The 19,632-nt window shown below is 41.0% G+C and overlaps 1 protein-coding gene across 4 annotated transcripts in view; it reads left to right on the top strand.

The window, feature by feature from the left end:
* Window positions 1-1,666: 1,666 nt before the first annotated feature.
* The window catches only part of kcnc2 (potassium voltage-gated channel, Shaw-related subfamily, member 2), a 77,698-nt gene continuing 59,732 nt past the window's right edge, over window positions 1,667-19,632 (top strand). For 2 of the 4 annotated variants that reach the window (XM_035625509.2, XM_035625508.2), the window contains exon 1: window positions 1,667-3,009. In XM_035625509.2, the coding sequence (XP_035481402.1) occupies window positions 2,455-3,009 (555 nt within the window). In that variant the 5' untranslated portion in view covers window positions 1,667-2,454. The remainder of the gene's footprint in view (window positions 3,010-19,632) is intronic. The other 2 variants (XR_004790152.2, XM_035625506.2) reach the window with 1 other exon arrangement.

Genomic DNA, 19,632 nt, shown 5'->3' with positions numbered 1-19,632 from the left:
CGTAGCTTAACAAAAATGTTACAGGCAAGGTGCACCATATGAAGTAGTTCCTAATCTAGATAAAAGAACATAATACCATTTACATATATGAAGATGGATGGTTAAATTATATTCCCTTGTAAAGAAAAATTGAGAAATACCAAAGATAAATCTTTCAAAATAAATCTCATCTTACAATATGTTACCATTTCTAAAACTGGGATGTTGACGAAGAAAAATAAACAATGCTCAGGATGATTAATAAGTAATTCTACACAAGGGAATAATGATGCACGTATTTACAGGCGTGCTGCCTGTCATGTCTCCATGATGATTGAGCTGTGCTCAGATTCCCTAAAGATGACGCTCTTTCCTCCTCCTGCTAGACAGCTGCTTCTCTGTTCTTACCCAAAACCTGTGAGGTTTCACAGTGCAGAGATGGGGATGGGAATGACACTTGGTTATGTCACTGATGTGTTCTACTTCCAGCAAACAGCATCATGCTGAAGAAGTCGAGAAGATCAGTCTGCTCCATCGATACCAATGCTATAACAACTTATCTTGTTGCCACTGTATGACTGCACATCAACTTCTTTGTTGCAATTTTATTGCGTATGAATCTGTTTGTTAATTTTTATGAATAATTGCAATTTTGGCTCCAATGATGAAGGCCCTGTTGTAAGGCATATCTTGTAGGCCCTTTATATTTTTTGGTTCATAATGTGTTTACATTGTGCACATCTCAAAATAAATAAGTGCTAACTCAGACTGACACTTAGAAAACCCTGGCCATGGTTCCTGGGGCTCATAAAGTAGCTGCTATAGTCATTTGTGACAGTGGAGTCCCACCTGCTTCAGACAAATGAGAAGAGCCCCCCCAGAAAAAAAAAGTTTTTCAAATTGTTTTACATTTGATTTTGGAAAAGAACATTCATTGTCACAGCTGATTTATAAAATAAGGTTTCACAGCCTTTAATGGAAGATGATACATACTATACATAGATTGTGGGAAGAATGGAGGGTCAAAGGGGGCCCACAGCTCATTTTGTGCCCAGGGCCCCTTTAATGGGTTTATTAGGCCCTGCATGTTCGACCATTGCCAGGCATCATGCAGTCTGTTGTTAGTGCTGCTCCCTTTCTACCTGCCTTTACTCCTTGAGTGACCGTTACCCTGGCCTCTACGATAATTACTTTGTTCCATTACTATTCATGGAGCACTGCATTAGTTCAGACAGTACAGTGTTTATAGTCTGTCACTTCTCACTATTACTCAACTAAAACCTCACTGTCAAGCGTAGTGGTGTTGATCTTATCTAGATCAAAAGTCAGATTTTTCTATAAATGGTTTATTCCTTTGTCTACAGTATAGTGGCTTGCTGCTACCACTTGCTCACACACACAGTGCGCGTGCGCGCACACACACGTTTCCTGTTAAGGTCACTTCAGCAGTGTAGATGCAAAGGCACAAAGAATGATTGTGCCTCCCTTGGACAGAACTTTGGACAAAAGCTATGAGTCAGTGTAATTAAACTTCACTTGTCATCTCTCAACAGCATTCATGTGGTGGTGAGGAAAGAGGAAGTTGAGGTTAAAAACACAAGGCAGTGCTGTTACCTCACTCTGATGCTGAGAGGGGAAACACACCCTCTTCTGTTTAACACATACATCATGTGAATACATATTCAACTAAAGCTGTGATGCCAGGTAACCATAACCCACTGGACCAGTTCAGAGATGGAGACAGACAAAGGATGTTGTGAGATACTTCTGAAGGATGAAAGTCCTAAATCACAAATAGGGATAATGGTTATTTTTGGTACTTTTTCATTTCTAGACAGTTGATAATTATTTCCTCGGTAGCAGGAGAACTGTTTTGCAGTTTTTGTAATTGTTGGTTATAATAATAAAAAGACGATGAATGTTTCCTCCTGCTTGTTGTGTCGAGCTGAAAGCTGGTTAAATTAAATGAGTTACTTCTACCTACGAGGGCGATGACTTTTTCCCAGATAGAAATTAGCAAAGAGCCAACATTAGCCTTATTTATCATTGTTATTTGAAAGGACTCGTGATTATTACATATTCTGAGTAACGAAGCGAACGCTGACGAGCGGCTGTGCGTCTTGGAGAGGGCAGGGACGCCGGAGACACGCAGCGGCAGCGCAGTCTGTTTGGAGCAACCAGTTGAGATCCATCAACACTCCGTGAGCACCGACTGTCTGGGCGGATGGTGAGATACAAATCGACGACCCCCACCTCCCCGAAATCACCCCAAACCTAAGATGGAAGTCCTCCTCGCCCCCCCAAACTGGCACGAAAGCTTCGGATGAATGAAATCAAAGATGCTGCGCACGACAGCCAAACCCCGGCAGCTTCTCTGAACAGGACTGGGTGTGCGCGCGTCTGACTCGCCGTTACCTCCGGACTGCACTCGCCAACTTCCCCCGCTTTCCATCAAGTCATGTCTGATACAGAGCAATGGGCAAGTTTGACGACAACGAGAGGATAATCCTCAACGTCGGGGGCACCAGGCACGAAACCTACAAGAGCACCCTGAAGACCCTGCCGGGGACGCGTCTGGCGCTGCTCGCCTCCGACTCGGACATCGACTCCGTGCTGGACCAGCTGCAACAAGTCCCCGGCTTCATCGAGTACGACGCGCGGACCAACGAGTACTTCTTCGACCGCCACCCGGGCGTGTTCGCCTACGTGCTCAACTACTACCGGACCGGGAAGCTCCACTGCCCGGCGGATGTGTGCGGACCGCTGTTCGAGGAGGAGCTCTCCTTCTGGGGGATCGATGAGACGGACGTGGAGCCCTGCTGCTGGATGACATACCGGCAGCACCGGGACGCGGAGGAGGCGCTGGACGTGTTCGAGCTCAACGTGGACAACGGGGACGAGGACGACGACATCGGGAAGAGGCTCGGCATTGAGGATGTGGCCGCCGACGGAAATATCAGTCTGTGGAGGAAGTGGCAGCCGAGGATCTGGAATCTATTCGAGGACCCCTACTCCTCCAGGGCGGCGAGGGTAAGGGCGCACCGCTGCGTCTGGGGCTCACCAACAAACACCACAACCCCACTGCACAGAAACACACACTAGAACATGCTCATAACAAGTTGTGTTTGCCCCAAATCTTCTGGAAAGAGTCCAGAAGGTCATTTTGCATATAAGTTGTTTGAGGCTCAAAAACATGCATTCTTCAAGAAGCGAGAGGTCTGGCAGTGGTGGGAGATCACTTCTTTGGAACTGGTCATATGGTTACATGTACAACATATGGTTGTATATTGATGTGTTTTATTTCTCTGTGGAAGTATCCAGACTAATGACTCATTTCAAGACAGTGACAGATATTTTTAGCCCAATTTTAAGAAGAGGTGCAAATATCTCACTTCAATTCAATATGCAGAATTTCCCACTTGGCATGAGCAAACAATGTGTTAACACCCCGTCACGATGGATATTCATAGCAGCATTGAATTGTAGGTGTGTAGGCCTGTAACAAACGGAGGCTATAGCCTAAATTTTTGAGCAAGGTTTTATTTTAACCATGCATTCTAAACCTGCCTCACACCGCTTTCCCTGTTGTTCATTGGTTACAGCTCTACAAATGTCATTTAGCTCTGATCATCATTTTTCTGATACATAAAACATGAAAGAAATGTGCCTGTGGGGCTTTGATTGAGTGCAGCACCATGTGACATCGTTGTCACTTGTTTTTAAACATCATTGGGTTTTATGGGATTCAAATCCCAGTCAGAGTTGAATGGCCATATGACACATTCTGAAGCTTTTCAACCTTTTTTATTAAAGATCCCCACTACCTGTAGAGGAAATGCGCTCTAAGGCTGCTGGTAAAGTCTGAGTAATGGACTCAGCAACGCATTCCCTCATCGGCAGGCACTCCCGTGTTACAGGAGTGAATGAGTGATGATGTCACGTTGTGTAAAAGGAAATGAAAACAGAACGGCTTCCCACATGCCATGATGTCACAGACAACATTATAACAGCTGATGCAAACACAAATGTGCTAAAATGTTGATTTATATTTTAGGTTTGACTGATGAGGGCTTTTTTTTTGATAAATGATACTCTTAGGTCATAAAAGTAAGGAAACGCTTGCTGATGTTTACTGTCTCAATAACTGACATTCAAAGTTCAAAACATAACAAATAAGAACAAAACCCAAAAGCCCAAAATAGACTTGTAAATTACAGGGTTCCTACGCAGTATGGAAAATTATGTAATTTGATTTAAGTAATTTCCTGGTTGGGATGAGTATGGAAAAATATTTGTGTTTCCAGACTGAAATCTAAAGGGTTAAGTTTAGGGTTAGATCGACCTTCAGGAGAAACCGTGACTTTCTGTGTATGAAGTGCAACACAATAGCTACAGTCAGAATGTAATATCGTAACAGTTGGTTTTTAAATGATTTATTCACTTAATAATATTGACACATATAATAAATTATACAAAATAACGTGATATTCATTCATATAATAATATTTACAAAATAAACATCTAGCTATTTGTACTCTGATGTCACCTTTGGTCTGAAAAATCGAAAGAGAAGTCTGGAAAAAGTCTGGAATTTTGGAAGGAAAATGTGTAGGAACCCTGAAATTAATGCAAACAAAAAACAAACAAACAAACTGAGAAAACGAGAAAAAAATAGTAACAGAGTAAAATAATAGTTGTAGTTCAGTCCACTGTCTGTCAAGCCACAGCTCAACATAACGACAATCTTAAGTCAATCGGGTCCAAATCCTGAAAATAAGTCAGAAAAGGGTCCCACAGTCAGTAGAGTAGAACCATTCAATGTGTTCTGGATCTTTTCCACTTAACCAAAATTGAGGATTTCTTTAATCCATGTGATATGTGAGGGGGGTGCTGCAGATTTCCACCCAAACAATATTAAGCGTCTGGCTAACAGCGTAGTAAAAGTAATGAAGCTATAGCCTCTTGAGAGCAGAGTGTTGCTGGGGGTGGAGATACACCAGTGATAGCCGTCAAGGAGTTTGGTTTTATTTGTTTGTGGCAAATCGCTGACAGATCCAAAGATGTTTTTGCAATAAGACTGTAAATCGGGACAGGACCAGAACATATGTGGATGGTTTGCTAGTGCTTGTTGAAACCTGTCGCACACCTCCTTGAATATTTTAGAAAGTCTAACTTTTGTATCATGCGTGCGATGTACAAATTTGCACTGAATTAAGCCGTGCTGTGCACAAATAGACAACTTGTGGATTTAACAAGAATGTCTTCCAAAGTTCTCTCTGAAATATCCTCTCCCAGTTCATCTTCCCAAAGAGTTTAATGTAAAGACACCAAACGAAGGGAATGAATTTGAGTGTAAATAACAGAAATCATTCCATTTAACCTATGTATCGGTGTAAGGAATGTGTCAAGTGGCGTTTCTGTAGGTCAATTTGGAAAATGGAGAAATCTACTGCGAACAAAGCTTCTGTAAATATCTGAAAAAAAATAGTTTTGGTCGGTAAAATGTTTCGAATAATTTTTGGAAAGAAGCAAATTTGTCATTGATATACAGATCTTTAAAGGATTTTATTCCAGCTGCGTTCCACGTTTGAAATGCACTGTCTGTTTGGTTTAATCTGTGGAAGAAGACTTTATTGGAGAATGTGCCGAGGCTGAAAGTGATATTGGGCTACAAGGAGCGACTTCCATCCTAAGCCCAATTGGTGTTTATTGTATTTCAAAATAGAAACTGTAGGTGACCACTGACTCACTGGTGATTTTTTGAAAACATGTCTTGGTAGTGACACTGTTGTCAGGGGAACTTGCAGGGAGGTAACAGAGGTAAATACTGAGTTGGTTTCAGCATCGCTTCACTGCTTCACTATGTCTCCCTGCACTCAGCCAGTTTGCTGACAGAGAACTGTGGTCACACCGTCAGCACCACACAGAAACCTTCACACCTCTGTCATCTTCATGTGAACCATGTTCCCTGATGGTGATGATGCTGGGTCTCCAGCCACATCAGGCCTTATATGGTGTCCTCCCTTCATGCTCAGGTGTTTCCTCTTTTAATAAAGGCCAGCTGGCTTTTAATTAACCTTTTAATACACATGGAGATAGGCTCACACACACACACACACACACACACACAAAAAAGGAGACCCTTGGGGGCACTAATCCGCCCCCTGACAAGGAGTTAGCAGATAGTAATGTGGAAATATCCTCCATGGAAATGAAAGGTGGGACTTCAGCTTGCCGACCGGTGCCAGCAGAAATCTCAGTCCTCTTACACAGTTCACCTTTGACCCTCACGACGCGGGGCTGACAGTATTAGCTGTAAAGTTCTCTTTAACTGCACGAACGACATTAACCTTAGTGGTAAATAAAACTAAAAGATGGCTGGGTACATCATGAAAACTATTGCATGTGCTAGAGACATCATATTGTTTGTGTCAGCCTAAAGTAAGGTAGCTGACTAATAAATACATGTATATATATATATAAAATAAAATAAAAAAATAGAATATGAACATAAGTTTTCATGAATCGCCACATCTGCCAAGCTTACAGATGTGACCTGAAGTGTTTGTGCCCTTACACTTCATTCAAACAATGTGCTGTTCCTCCTGAAAAGCACTAAAATGAAAAAAAAAAAAAAACTGAAATTCCCTACAAGGGCGTAATTTACGGCCAATACCAATACTACCTTTTCCAGAAAGTAGTATTAGACAGACAGAAACTAACTTAGCTAAACAATGTCTTACTTTGAAATATTCAAAATTTTCTTCCGGGGAGCCTGACCCCAGACCCCCCCAAGAGGTCTAATGTCCTATAGTCTCAATATAGTCTCTCAAAATCTTCTGGGAAACACTGATGGACTGTTGGCTTGAACAAAATGCCACATTCCTCTGAGTTTGTACATTGGAAACATTAGGTGATAATCTATATACACAATCCAGCGATATGTGTTACGAGTCCAGTCATTTTTAGAAATTTTAAAGGACAAATAATACATATTTTTTTCTGTTGGCTAACATGATTATTTTTTCCCTCTGATCATCAAGACCAAACAACAAATTTCAAAAGCCGAACATCATCACTTTTTGCTGTATTATTTTCTAGAAAATACATGTTACAACTATTCATTTCAAGAAGGGATATATGAAAAATTATTGTCGCGTTTTGTTCTACATCGGCTAGGGGTATCCCTAGTATAGTAAAAATTCCGCCCCCTCCACGTGTCTGCAGCCAACCTCCCTGGATGTGGCCACCTGTGAGAAATGGAGCCCACATTGAACAAGAACCAAGGAAAACTTAAGCTAACAGCAGTGCCCAGCCATACAGTACCATGTCTGTCTCTTAGTGAAAGTGCTCTGCTGAGAGCCAGGAAGACCCAACCGTTGAAAGGGAAATGTAAAAAAGACCCTAGTGCTTGTCGCAGAATGTCTCTGAACTGTGAACCAAGTTAAAGGTTTTCACACGTCACATCAGCTCACAGAGGAAAATGAAATCAGCGTGTAGGTGATGCACATCTGGAGAGACCCTCGATACTCTTCCAATTAATATTGGTGAAAAACTTTCCACCACATTTTTGAGTCATGTTGTACAAAACACACAGACAAACACACACACACAGACACACACACACGCACACGCACACACACACACACACACACACACACACACACACACACACACACACACACACAGACGGGGGTGAAAACAATGCCCTGCTTCAGGCAATGGCGGCATGCAGAGTCAAAATGAGGCCTTGAAAGGAAAGAACGTCTCCACTGTGAAAACAGAGGAGGCTCCTCGATGTTATGGGGCCGCGTTGCTGCGTCTGGCTCAGGGTGATAATGACCCAAAACACACATGCAAAAGCAGCCAAGAGTGGATGAGAGAAAAACATTCAAATTTGTTGTATTATTTGAAATATGTTGCACAGAAAATCAAAAGCAATATGTCTGTTATATTCAATACAGAAATCAGAGTAGTGGATACAAATGACATGTGTCAGTATCACCTTATTTCAGAGATTTGTTTTTCTTAGTGGAAGGGTGCAAACAATTTTGGCCATCTAAGTAAGCTGTTCACTGAAATACACTGACGGCGACATGTCTTTTATCTCGTGGCTGTCATCGGGAACATGTTCATGAAGTAATGGCAGCAGCGCTAGAGAGCGCAATACAAAGGCACACGACTGGACTCGTCTATACAGATCAGAGGGTCACAAACCCCCAGAGAATCACAAACCCCCGGTGTTGCAGTTCACGTTCTACATCTTAAACACTACAGGCCACCAGGGGGCCACATGATATATTAAATACCAAAAAATGACTTTGGCTGTCTTTTTGAACAAAAAAGAAAAGAAATCCGCCTATTTGTAAGCCACTGGTCAGATGTTTGGCTTGACAGCAGAACAAAGACATGGAAGTGGTGTTGTTCTGCCAAAGCAAACACTGCGAAAGCTTTCAGAATTTCTGTAGCTAGTTAATGTTGGATGTCGTAAAAGCAACACACACAAAAAACAACTCCCAACTTGTGCTTCAATTAAACATGTTTTGCACTGAAAGTAGGACAGGCAAACATTTCCTCTTTGCTATAATGGCGACCGGATTTATGAGGAATACAGAGGTTTTTTTTTGGAAAGCAGTTCCAAGCAATAAGTCACGTCAGTGTGTCAGAGCCAGAGCAGCACTCGTCTCCAATATGGGCTTGTGTTCACATTCATTAAATCACCGTTAATTTGACTCTTCTCCATACAGGAGCTTCCTAAACGAAGTGATAACTCACATCAGATCACATGTCAGTGTCAGCAATGTCTGATCTGCCCCTTTAACCAACTAACGCATCCAGAGTGTTGATGTGGCAGCGGTCAGCGGTAGCAGGCGTGTTTCTCCCCACGCTGTTTCTATTGTTGTAGCCTTCCTGCTCAGTGCTGCCTCTCTAATCTGTACAGTGTTTCAACAGTAGCTGACGGTGTGTTCACTTGTGTGACTGAGATAGGAGTGAGGATATCAGCTTGATTTTCCTATATGTTTATGCTTGTGTTTCTGAAAAGGAAAAAAAGTGTGTGTGTGTGTGTGTGTGTGTGTGTAGGTGTTCTACTATGTGTTAACTTGTTTGTTTGTCCCTCTCATGTCTCTGTAGTTGGCCATTGCTGGATGGGGATGGTAACAAAAAAAGAAAAGAGAAAAATAAATAACACCCGCCACCTTTTTCATTTCCCATGTCTGTGCTCTGAGGCAGAGGGTCCTGACTGATGCCTGACTTTGTGAAGCCCCCACCTCCCTAACACACCTCACCCTCACCCACGCATCCCCACCCCCTTCCTCCCATGATCCCATCTGAGACTGCAGCTTGCTTTCTGCCACTTAAGAGGTTAAAAACTCAAACCGCCTGGTTGCCGCCCGCCGCACGCCTGAAGATACCAAAGCCAGGCTGCATGCTCAGCCTGCCTGTTGTCATGGCAACATCATTGCTCATCACCACGGCTAGTTTTCATTGAGATACGTCCGGTTCCTGAAACTCATGGATTTCAAAAACCTGCTCGACCATGAACCCTTATTGCTAAGTAACCCCTGCGTGCTCGTTTGTTAGTCTTGAAGCGGTGATTGGAGCGTCACTAACACAACCAACCGACGTGTGCATGTCTCTTTAACTCCTTTCTTACTGCTGTCAGAGGTGATACACGGTGATGTTCTTCAACATCCTCACTTTTTGTTCCTTTTAAACCAGGGCTACAGGTGCATGAGGGCCTGTCCGGCCCAGCAGACAGCCCTGCTTAGATCACGTTGAACAGTCTGAGGTTGTAGGAGGCCAGGAAATGTTGCGGATCCACTGCAAACAGACGCCGTAGACGTCTGGTGTGTACACAGCAGCAGACCTGACGCTGGGTAGGAGAGCAGGTCAAATGGTTGCCCGAGTGTGGGCGGTGACGGCGTGCCGCTGGGCTTATTTGTAACCGCTGCCAATCACATTAATCTACCCTGCCAATCATCATCCTGTGCAGCTTTGGTTGACTGTAATCGCTCAGTGTACAGGAGTCATGTAGAGAGCTGCTGCCATGGTCATTAGGAGACATGTTATCATGAGTTAAATGTAGTGTTAAGTGATTTTTTTTCTACATTTGGTTGTGTATTTGTTGCTAGGCAATCACCCCTGGGATGTTCATACATTGCATTTTGTGCAGTGTGTTGACTGTCACATCTTACCTGGTAGTGTACTTTGGTCTCTGTGGTTAGTTTCTTGAGCATTTTGAATGTAGAAAAAAATGTACATCTGTGACATCATGTGTACTTGTATAAGGGGAAGTGTCCACATGGAAAGAAAAGGTTCAGTGATTTTGAAGTGTTAGCATCAAGCAGTGGCAACCATAATGGCTGACTGATGAGCCACCTGCTAATCACCAGACACCCTCCAGAAATGCCCCTGGTGTTGCAGTTCACTTTTAGCAATGAAAAATGAAAAAACTCTATAAATGAAATGTATTATTATTATTATTATTATTATTAAATGCTCCTTTTCCCATATGTTCCCTTGAATACAACACTGATTCTCCAATGAGCAATGCTTTAGATACATAACTTATACATTACAACTACATGAAAACAAAGTTATAATTCCAATTTTTTTTGCTAGCAAGTAGCTGCTATAAACTTTGAGACTATAAACTTTTAAAGATGAACTAGCATCATCTTTCTGGTTGAATTCATAAGCACCATCTCTCAGTAGTTTTGCTGCTGCAAGCTTACGTGGTCGTGTACAACAAATAGCTTGTTTTGCCTAATGTTAGCCGGAGTAGGGCAGATTTACATACACACCTAATGTCAATTCACTAACTTAATGACTCCTCTCTCTTTGGACTAGTGTTACACTTCAGTTTAGGCTGTACAATAAAAAAAATGTACACACAACAGTAAAATTCGGTGAACACCAGGGGCCAGATGTATAAACAATGTGTATGCACAAAATATGTACATATATGCCTTGGTCAAGAGGAATGCGCTGTAAAGATGTGAGCTCCTCATGCAAGGTTCACATATCCAAAGATTCCTCTAGCAATCTGCAGATATAATTATGAGGTGATAAATTAACCCTAACCCCTAACCCCATTAGATGTAATCTTACTGTAAAAAATATTGCTTGTTTAGGTGTTTTGAGATTTTTCCCAAGTATGCTAGTATTTTTTAAATGTACACAATCGAAGGCTCATTTAAACTTAATGGTTATCATTCTTTTTTTTTTACGTGAGCTATATATTATTTCCCAATCAGTGATCCTTGAATTTGATCCTCCACTGTAAAGTAGCCTACTGTCCTTTGTGAGGTCTGTTTTAATGTGAGTGCGATAAATGAATCATTGATCATCTTTCTGACATTTAAAAATGAAGACTGAGATGTGGGAGTTTAAGAGCGTGTTTTATGGATCACTTTGGGAGTGGGAATGAGGCTTGTGCATGTGGGACCAGGTCCACAATGAATGAGATTTATGAAACAGAACCAGGCTTACGCGTGACTTTAGAAATCTGAGAGAGAGAATATATACAGTATGCACATGTACTTTGTGCATATACAGAGTTCTATTTAGGAATCCACAGAGTTTTATGCATTTGGCTCCAGGAGATAAGTCGGTTATTTCCTTCTCTTGGTCCTGAAGAACAACTCAGGTCCAGTTTTCTCTTATTGCCACTGTTACCTCAAAAGTTACTTTCTCTCTCTTTTAATGAAAGAGCAACTTAAAAGATCATACTATTTTGTTAAAACCTGGATGGTCATGATTTCAATTTGGAATGAATAAATACACCAATTCTAAAATGAGTGAGTATTAGCTGAGCCCAACTTATTTGAAAGAAAAAAATCTTTGTAAATCTCCGTCACAGCTGACATACAGGTAAAAGCTTCATCTACCATCTGTGTTGTACTCTCAGATACATAGTGTTTAGATAATCTGTCCAAACTGACGTCTAACTTCTGATCCAGAGTACGATTCTGACCTCTTGGACGGATGTTTTCATAAGAAAAGATCCTTTTGGCAAAAGAATGAAAATGAGATCTACGTTGTAACGAATTTGAAATTTTTTAAAAGGCACGTCCAGCTATAGTGATTGGTTCACCCATTGCAGAAGTTGCTGCTCACGCTATCTCCTCAGTTCCAGTGTTGCATTTATTCCAGTCAGGAACATAAAAGCACCAGTGGGTTTTTACCCCCGAAAATCCCACCAGAGACCTAGAAAAACTAAGACAATGAATAAAACCTCTAGCGAATGGGAAATAAAACCGCTTTGTCACTATTGTGACTATGAATTGGCGAACTAGATTAGCAGGACAGATATTTATTCATATGATGCAGTGAGCTTCCACCACCACCAAAAAAAGAAGATAAAGTGCAGAAGGTGTCTTTGTGTTGTGGCACAGCAGCTGGTGGATAGTTAATGAAGGAGACTGGTTCAGTATGCATGATCGGACCTCTTGCCTTGCAGTTGCTTGCTGTACACAGCATCCCATCAGGCCTTGCCCTCTCTCTGTTGGTCTCACTTGTTCACTCCCACACACACGCACTCATACACACACTGATATATAAAGAACATGCTCACTCTCTCCCGCAAAGGGACTTTTAAATTATTGCACAGTAGATTAAAGTGCCAGATTTGGCACACATGATGACGGTGTTACTCTGAGACTTTAAACTAGGTCTCCATGACTGATGTCATCCTTTTGTGGGGCTTTTTAAAGTCAAGTTTCAGAATATTCACAGCATATATGTGAAAAGCTTAAGGAGTGCTTTTTAGAGCTTGGAATCCTTTTACATTTTATTATTTGAGATCTTTGTCTTTGACACAAATTATTGTCTGTTGTTTCTAAGTTTAGTTGAATTATATAATGTCAGTGCTACAGGAGGGATAATGTAGTGTCAATGAAAACAGTAATGGATTGTGGGTAACCACAGTTATTTAGATCTGTTTATTTATTTAGGAAGCAAAAAAACAGTTTTGTTTTTAGAAATGCAGCAACTCTGGACACCAGTTGGCATGATGTTCATTTGATTATGAATGAAGCATTTTGAAGCATGAGACAAAAAGTGCATGTCTTAACTTCCCACTCCTCTTTTTCTTGTTAAAGGTTTCTTTGTGTGTTATATCAACAGAGCTTGTGACCTGAGTAGTACATTTATTAACTCACTCCCAACCACCGTCTTTCCACAACAACCAGGTCCAGAGCGGTCTTACTGATGCACAGCTGAAAAAAAAAAGTTACAGCACCACGGTTAGTCATCCGATCGTGTCAAGAGTTTAAATGTTGTGTGTATGTACTGGGAGTGTGAGAAGAGAGTTCTGGGTGTATCAGTCACATCCAAATGGAAGACATAGTGTGTGTTTTTCACAAAATGCATATGACTTGATGTTCGCCAAACAGGGCGAGATTTGTTGCTCAGTTTGCTAACAGAGACTGATGTCATCATGGATGGAGACCGCGAGGCGCACTGCAGAAACTGGAGCGGATCGTCCACCAAAGCAGGAAAGCACTGAAAGACCCTGGATTGTACTCAGGAATGGGATAGATAAGACTTATGTATGATGCATTTATAGATGTGACGGCATGACTAGGTATGCTCCTCGTCGACCACCAGGAGGGGCCCTGGTTTGGCCCTGATGTGGCCCTGATGGGGCCCCGATGTGACCCATGAGCTCTATGAGCTGTAACGGATTTGCCATTGGTCTCGGCTGACTAATTAATGCTCATCCATTCACTCTCAAAGATTGAGCGCCTCCCAAGGACAATGGATTTAATGAAAGTTCTTTACTCTGACACCATTTGCTCAACCCCGAGGCTCATGCATTAAAAGGTAATTAATAAGTCAGACTTTCTCTTTGCCCCAGCTGGCTGACTGCAGCTGAGTCGCTGTCATTGGGAGCGTTAGGGATGGGAATCGAGAACCGGTTCCAAACTATGTTCCATTTGGTATTGTAAACATCTGAGCTTACCGGTTCCTTTTATCAATGCAGGTACAGGAAGTTGGTATCAAATGTCTGGTCAGACATATAATCTTGTTTACTGTAAATTAAACAATCCTGTTCAACCTGCATATACACATCCAGCACACATACTGTAGTGCAACATTAGCATGATTTGATACTCACTGTTTTTAAGTTCTGTTTGTTCTCTTCTTCCAAAAAAACACTAAATCTAAATCCTCCACTTTGTTCACCTGCTAGTCACTGACTTTGCATGTCTGCTGTTTCATGCTGGACATGTACTCTAATATTTAGTACACCCTTTTTTTAAAAAACCCAGATGCCTGCCTGTTACTGCTGAAGGTGAAACTGTGAGTTGTGAGAAAATAACAAACCTTAAAGGTGTGCCTCATAAAAACAAAACTAACAGCATGATCGTCGTGTTTATCAAAATATTTTTTGTTCATGAAAACTTATAATAAAGTTTTGGCCTGACAGTAATAAGTTCTCTTTTAAATATAACATATTTACAGTATTTTGCCTCCTTTGTTTTGAGAATGGTCACTTAGCAACTGAAGACTGTTGCAGTCTAATGCGATTCACAGCCTTCAGACCTTTTGTCCTTTAAGCCTCAGACTAACACTTTCCCACTGTTCAGATGAACTCACATTTAGTAGGAATGTATCCTCAGAGCCTGCCAGACTTGACAGGTAAAGATAAGGCCACATTTTTAGAGAGGTGCTCATATTATTTATCAGCCAGCAGTCACATTTATAGCACAGTAGTCTCTTGGGTGACAGCAGACAGCTCAGCCACCCTCACAGCTTTGATTTGAGAACCTGATACCAAATAAACAGGGTGGGAAACCACACTCCCAGACACGGATGAGGCTGCAAACTGAAATGTCACCTCAGCAAACAGATGCCAGGGGCATGATGTGCACAGAGCGAGCTGTCATCTTCTCATAATGGTGACGAGCTGCGGCCTGACCCTCTGTGACAGCTTCGGGTGCGATTGAAGCGGTGAAACGTGTTGATTCTTTTTCTCTGCCCCTTACATAACGCGGAATGGTAACGGGCTGAATGTTGCCGTTTTCATTGGATCTTTGTCCGATGCTAATTGCGTGCTGGTTACTCTGCCGGGTCAGCCCCTGCCCTTCAGCTCTGCCCGCTGATCATTTACTCTGGTTCAAAGACAGAGGCTTTGAAGAAGATCCACTGTTCAATGCAGCCGGGCTCAGTCAGAGGACACGCTGAGCCGCCAGGAAACAACGGTGGACATCAAGATGTGGACAGTTAGAGAGACTGAAAATGGAGAGGGATAGAGCCCGACACATATATCGGTGCGCTTATGTTGTAAGAAAAAAGCAGAAAAATTTCTAGTAAAAAATATTTTTATTTAAAGTTATTTACAATAAAGTTTGTGGTTAAACTAAAATATCAAGCCTCAATTACATTTTCTTTATCATAAAGGTTTGATAATGACATCTTAGAAATCATTGGCAGATGTTTATATATGTATAATATCAATTCTATTGAAGAACAATAGTGTTTATATTAAGCTACAAGTGAAACATAGGGAGTCGTCCTAATCCAAGCTGTGAACCATCTGTATTGATAAATACCATTCACGTTGGTAACATCAGCCAGTCTGTGACATCACATCCTTTGCCGTCAGGGTAAGCACGATGGTTGCTACGGTACCACACAGCTGTTTTCCATGGTCACCTGAGTTGGCAGTGGTTTGAACGTTCGTGACCATGGCAATTTTTATGATGGTTGGTTGGCTGAATATGTCATATTAATCATGTCATACTGCTCCTTGTTTCCTCTGCAACATACTGTATGGCTTAATATTCTATTTTTGTGCCCCTGTGCCACTGACAGCCTGTGGAATTCTTCAAATTTGGCAAGAAGGTTAAGTTGGACACAAGAATGATCTGACTAGTTTAGGGTCAAGTTCTCTGTGACTTCACAAAACAGCTTTGGGCCACAACTCAAGAAATCATATGCTAATTATGACAACAATTCACACATGTGTAATCACTTAAAATAATGCAGTACTGCAATTATATTTCCTACAAACAAACGAAGTTCGTCTTAACTGTTACATCATAATATTCTGCAAAAAAAAAAGTTCTGTCTGTTATTCAATGTCATAATTCAGAATATAAAAGTATAGAGTGACATTACCATGATTATTGACACAGAAGTTTAGTTTGACTAAAAATTTGTTTGGGTCACACTTTCCAAACTCTTCTATTCTACAATTAAATGCTTTTTTCTTGCAGTGTTGACATTTTAAGATTAACGAATTTTGTGTTGAAGTATGATAACCAACTGTAAAATACCAGGATATTGACCACGTCCTCCAGTCAGAAGTTACCTCTTTGTATTTGTTTGTTCTCGCTCACGTGTTTTCATCCTTGACTTGTTCAATCTTTTGTAAGTCAGAGACAGAGAGTGTAGATCAAATTTAAAACTCTCCAAGGTACCTTCGAGATCAGACTCAAGTACTACAGCCTCTTTTCTATGGAACTGTGACTGTAAATACTATTAATGTAACTCCTCTCAGAACTGTCAGGGGTCTCTCTGGATGATGATGATGATGATGATGACATATGGTAATGCAGACTCTGCCAGCCTGATATCAACTGCAGTCAGTAACAGAAACTTCCCAGGAGATCGTCTCTTTGAGAAAGAAAAAAAACTGTACAAAGAGTTAGTGCATTGCTTCTGCCCTCTGGCAGAAAAACACAGTCAGCCATGAGTGGAGCTCTGGACATTTTTTCTTAAAAAACAATTTCTGAAAGTTTATATTTTTTAGTTTCTACAGCATGACAGATAGAGTATATGTCATTGTTATATAGCATACACTAATGCAGCATAATATAAACAAAGAAAGGTGGTGGTTCCAAATGGCAAGACTGCAAATGTTAGCAGCCCAGTAATAGTGACGCCCTAAGCCTGTCTCCATTGAGTCTCTGAAGTGGGAGCTGTATGAATCGAGTCCAGTGAAGAGGTGCGACACTGGTATAGTTGTACAATCCACTCATTTTTATATAATTTATTGACTGGCAACTTGGGCTGCAACTAACGATTATTTTCATTATCGATTCATCTGTTGATCATTTTCTTAATTAATCGATTAGTTGTTTGGTCCATAAAATGTCAAAATGGTGAAAATGTCAATTGTCTTACCCAAACCCCAAGATGATGTTTTGTTTTCTGTGCTGTTACAAAGTGCAACTGTAAGCAGTTAGATAGCTAGATCAGACCATTGTACTTGGGAGTCTGGGCGCCCTTGACAAATTTCATGATGTAGGGCAAAAGGTTGACAAAAAATATTAATTATGCAGTTGGAGATCTGCACCCTCAGCACCCTTTATACCAGCACCATTTTTAGTTGGAGTCAGAGTTTTCAAATGGTGGATAATTTAATCTGGACTGAAAGTTTTCATATTAAAAAGTAACTTTGAGTGAAATAATAAAAAAAACCCTGGATACAGTGTGGTCTGAGCATACCTCCGATTAATTTTTATTGCAAGCGTGACGTGCATTCTCAATCCCTATCCATCTATCCCTGTATATGGTTGTTTCAACTTACAAAACGTTCAGAATATCGCTTGAATATCCACCCTTTATATTTGCTGACAAGAAATCACATTCCTAAAGGAAGAAAAACAATGCATGTCCTGTTCTCTTGAACTGACTGAAGTGAAAGCTCGCTGACCCCATCACCCCAGTGCAGCGCAGGAGTCTTTGTCTGTCTGAGTCTTCCATGGTTCACTGATACCGTCCTGGCAGAACCAATCCTATTAGTAATTCTCTGCTGGATTCAGGCTCCCGGGGACCCAGACAAGCCCTCCACTCCTGCAGCATCTTCCTCTTCACTGGGATAGCAGACTGAAGAGAATATTCACGCCTGGGTGCGTTTGCTCTTCAGTAACAACCTCAAGGAGTTAGCTGGTACAAAGAAGGAAGAGGTTAAAGGCCTCACGCCTGAGGAGTTTTCTCTCTTCTCACTGTATGTTTGCAACAACTCAAGGCAGACAGACATTTCACCACATATTCTCATCCACAATGGTTGATGTTGGGGCTTCACAGAACATGATTTTACGTGTGGCCAAAAATTTGCATTTGATAATTTTCAACTTTCACAAACAAAAGATCCGAAATTGGTGTGAAGGTGAAAAAACAAATTTTAACTTATCTCTCAATCTCCTCTTTATTTCTGTCACTTATCATTCGAGAGCATAACAATAATGCCCAATTTTCGTGATTATATTTCCCCCCTCTCTTTGACGGCAAGTTCTCCACCCCTCCTTCATGACTTGCTGTTCTGAAAAACAGTAAACACTATTGGTTTCAAACAAGATCAGATAATGCTTCATATGAACTGGTTTGTTTTTAAGTATACCCTGACTTTAAAAGTACTTGGTCAAAGTAAGGAAGAAAAGTATGCATTATACATAGGTTGTTGTAAGGTTTTGTTAAAAATGACCAATCTTGTCATTTTGGAGTTTAGATTAGTCTCAGGTTTCAAGTGCAACAGCCAAAAAATATGTCCTTGAATTTCGGAAACCACGGCTTGACTTTCTATGGCTGGCTACATGATATTGGAAAAAAATACACACACGCACACACACATATGATTCACTTAATACCATTGCGTGCAGAACAAATTTCAATCTCGGCATCAAAATACATATAGTATGCAGGTCTTGTGCCTCCTGCTGAGATTTGTTGTGGTGCTAACTCGTAGGCTGCACAAGATTGGTGCTTGCAGTATCAGCATTTGCAAGAAATTGAAGGAAAATCAAATAGAGCTGGTAGAGAAATTGGAATACAGGTGGACAGAAATACTTGGGTTAGTGTTTTATGATTTTATGATGCCGTCAGTGTGAGAGGAGAGTCCAATGTGCTCATACCGAGTGGAACGTTAAACAAAGAACTGCGCTCCTACCATTGCTAAATCACACAGCCTTATGCAGAATTTTATAATAATTCATGCAAATCAGCCAATTATTTGTTAAACAGGTCCTCAAGCAGGTTAAAAATGTGTCATATAATATAAATTATTACTGCTCACTCAGCTGCACGTGTCTTTATTGTGAACGCACACACACGGTGTTTTTTTCACAGGCCAGTCGGCTCTGGTAGAACATAATTCAGCCATTGATAAAATTTCAGCAACAGGTTTTCTTTCCAGGAATCCACATTTTTCTACACCAATCAAATCTCCAACATATGTTCATGTTTAATGAAGTACCTCCAGAGAGAGTGAAGGTTCACTGGTTTCGCTTTCAGTTTTACAACATCCCCATAAGCCGCATTTGAATTGTACCTACAAAAACAATTTTTTTTTCAGTTTTTGTTGATAGAACATTATGTCAATGGTTCCTTATAGTAAAAATTTAGCATCACTGCATTCTAACTGAAAATGACCCATTTATCCTTCTGAGCATTCCATTACCAAACAAAATAATGTTATTCCTCATAGAAACATATTGCACTAGGTCTTTTACTCTGCACTAAATAGTACAAGGATGGAATGGGTCAGTCATTCATGTTGAAGCTTATGTGTATGTTGAGGGTCTGATCAACAGTGTTTTCTTTTTCTAAAGGTAAGAATAAATAACAAGGTTGACAATGGTCGCACAACAATGTGCAACAACAAAACCATCACACATTATATTTACAATCTGCCATATTTGT

This window comes from Scophthalmus maximus, chromosome 2 (assembly GCF_022379125.1).
Source record: "Scophthalmus maximus strain ysfricsl-2021 chromosome 2, ASM2237912v1, whole genome shotgun sequence".
NCBI lineage: Eukaryota > Metazoa > Chordata > Actinopteri > Pleuronectiformes > Scophthalmidae > Scophthalmus > Scophthalmus maximus.
The sequence above is the reverse complement of the archived record's forward strand: the minus strand, read 5'-3'. Positions and strand labels throughout refer to the sequence as shown.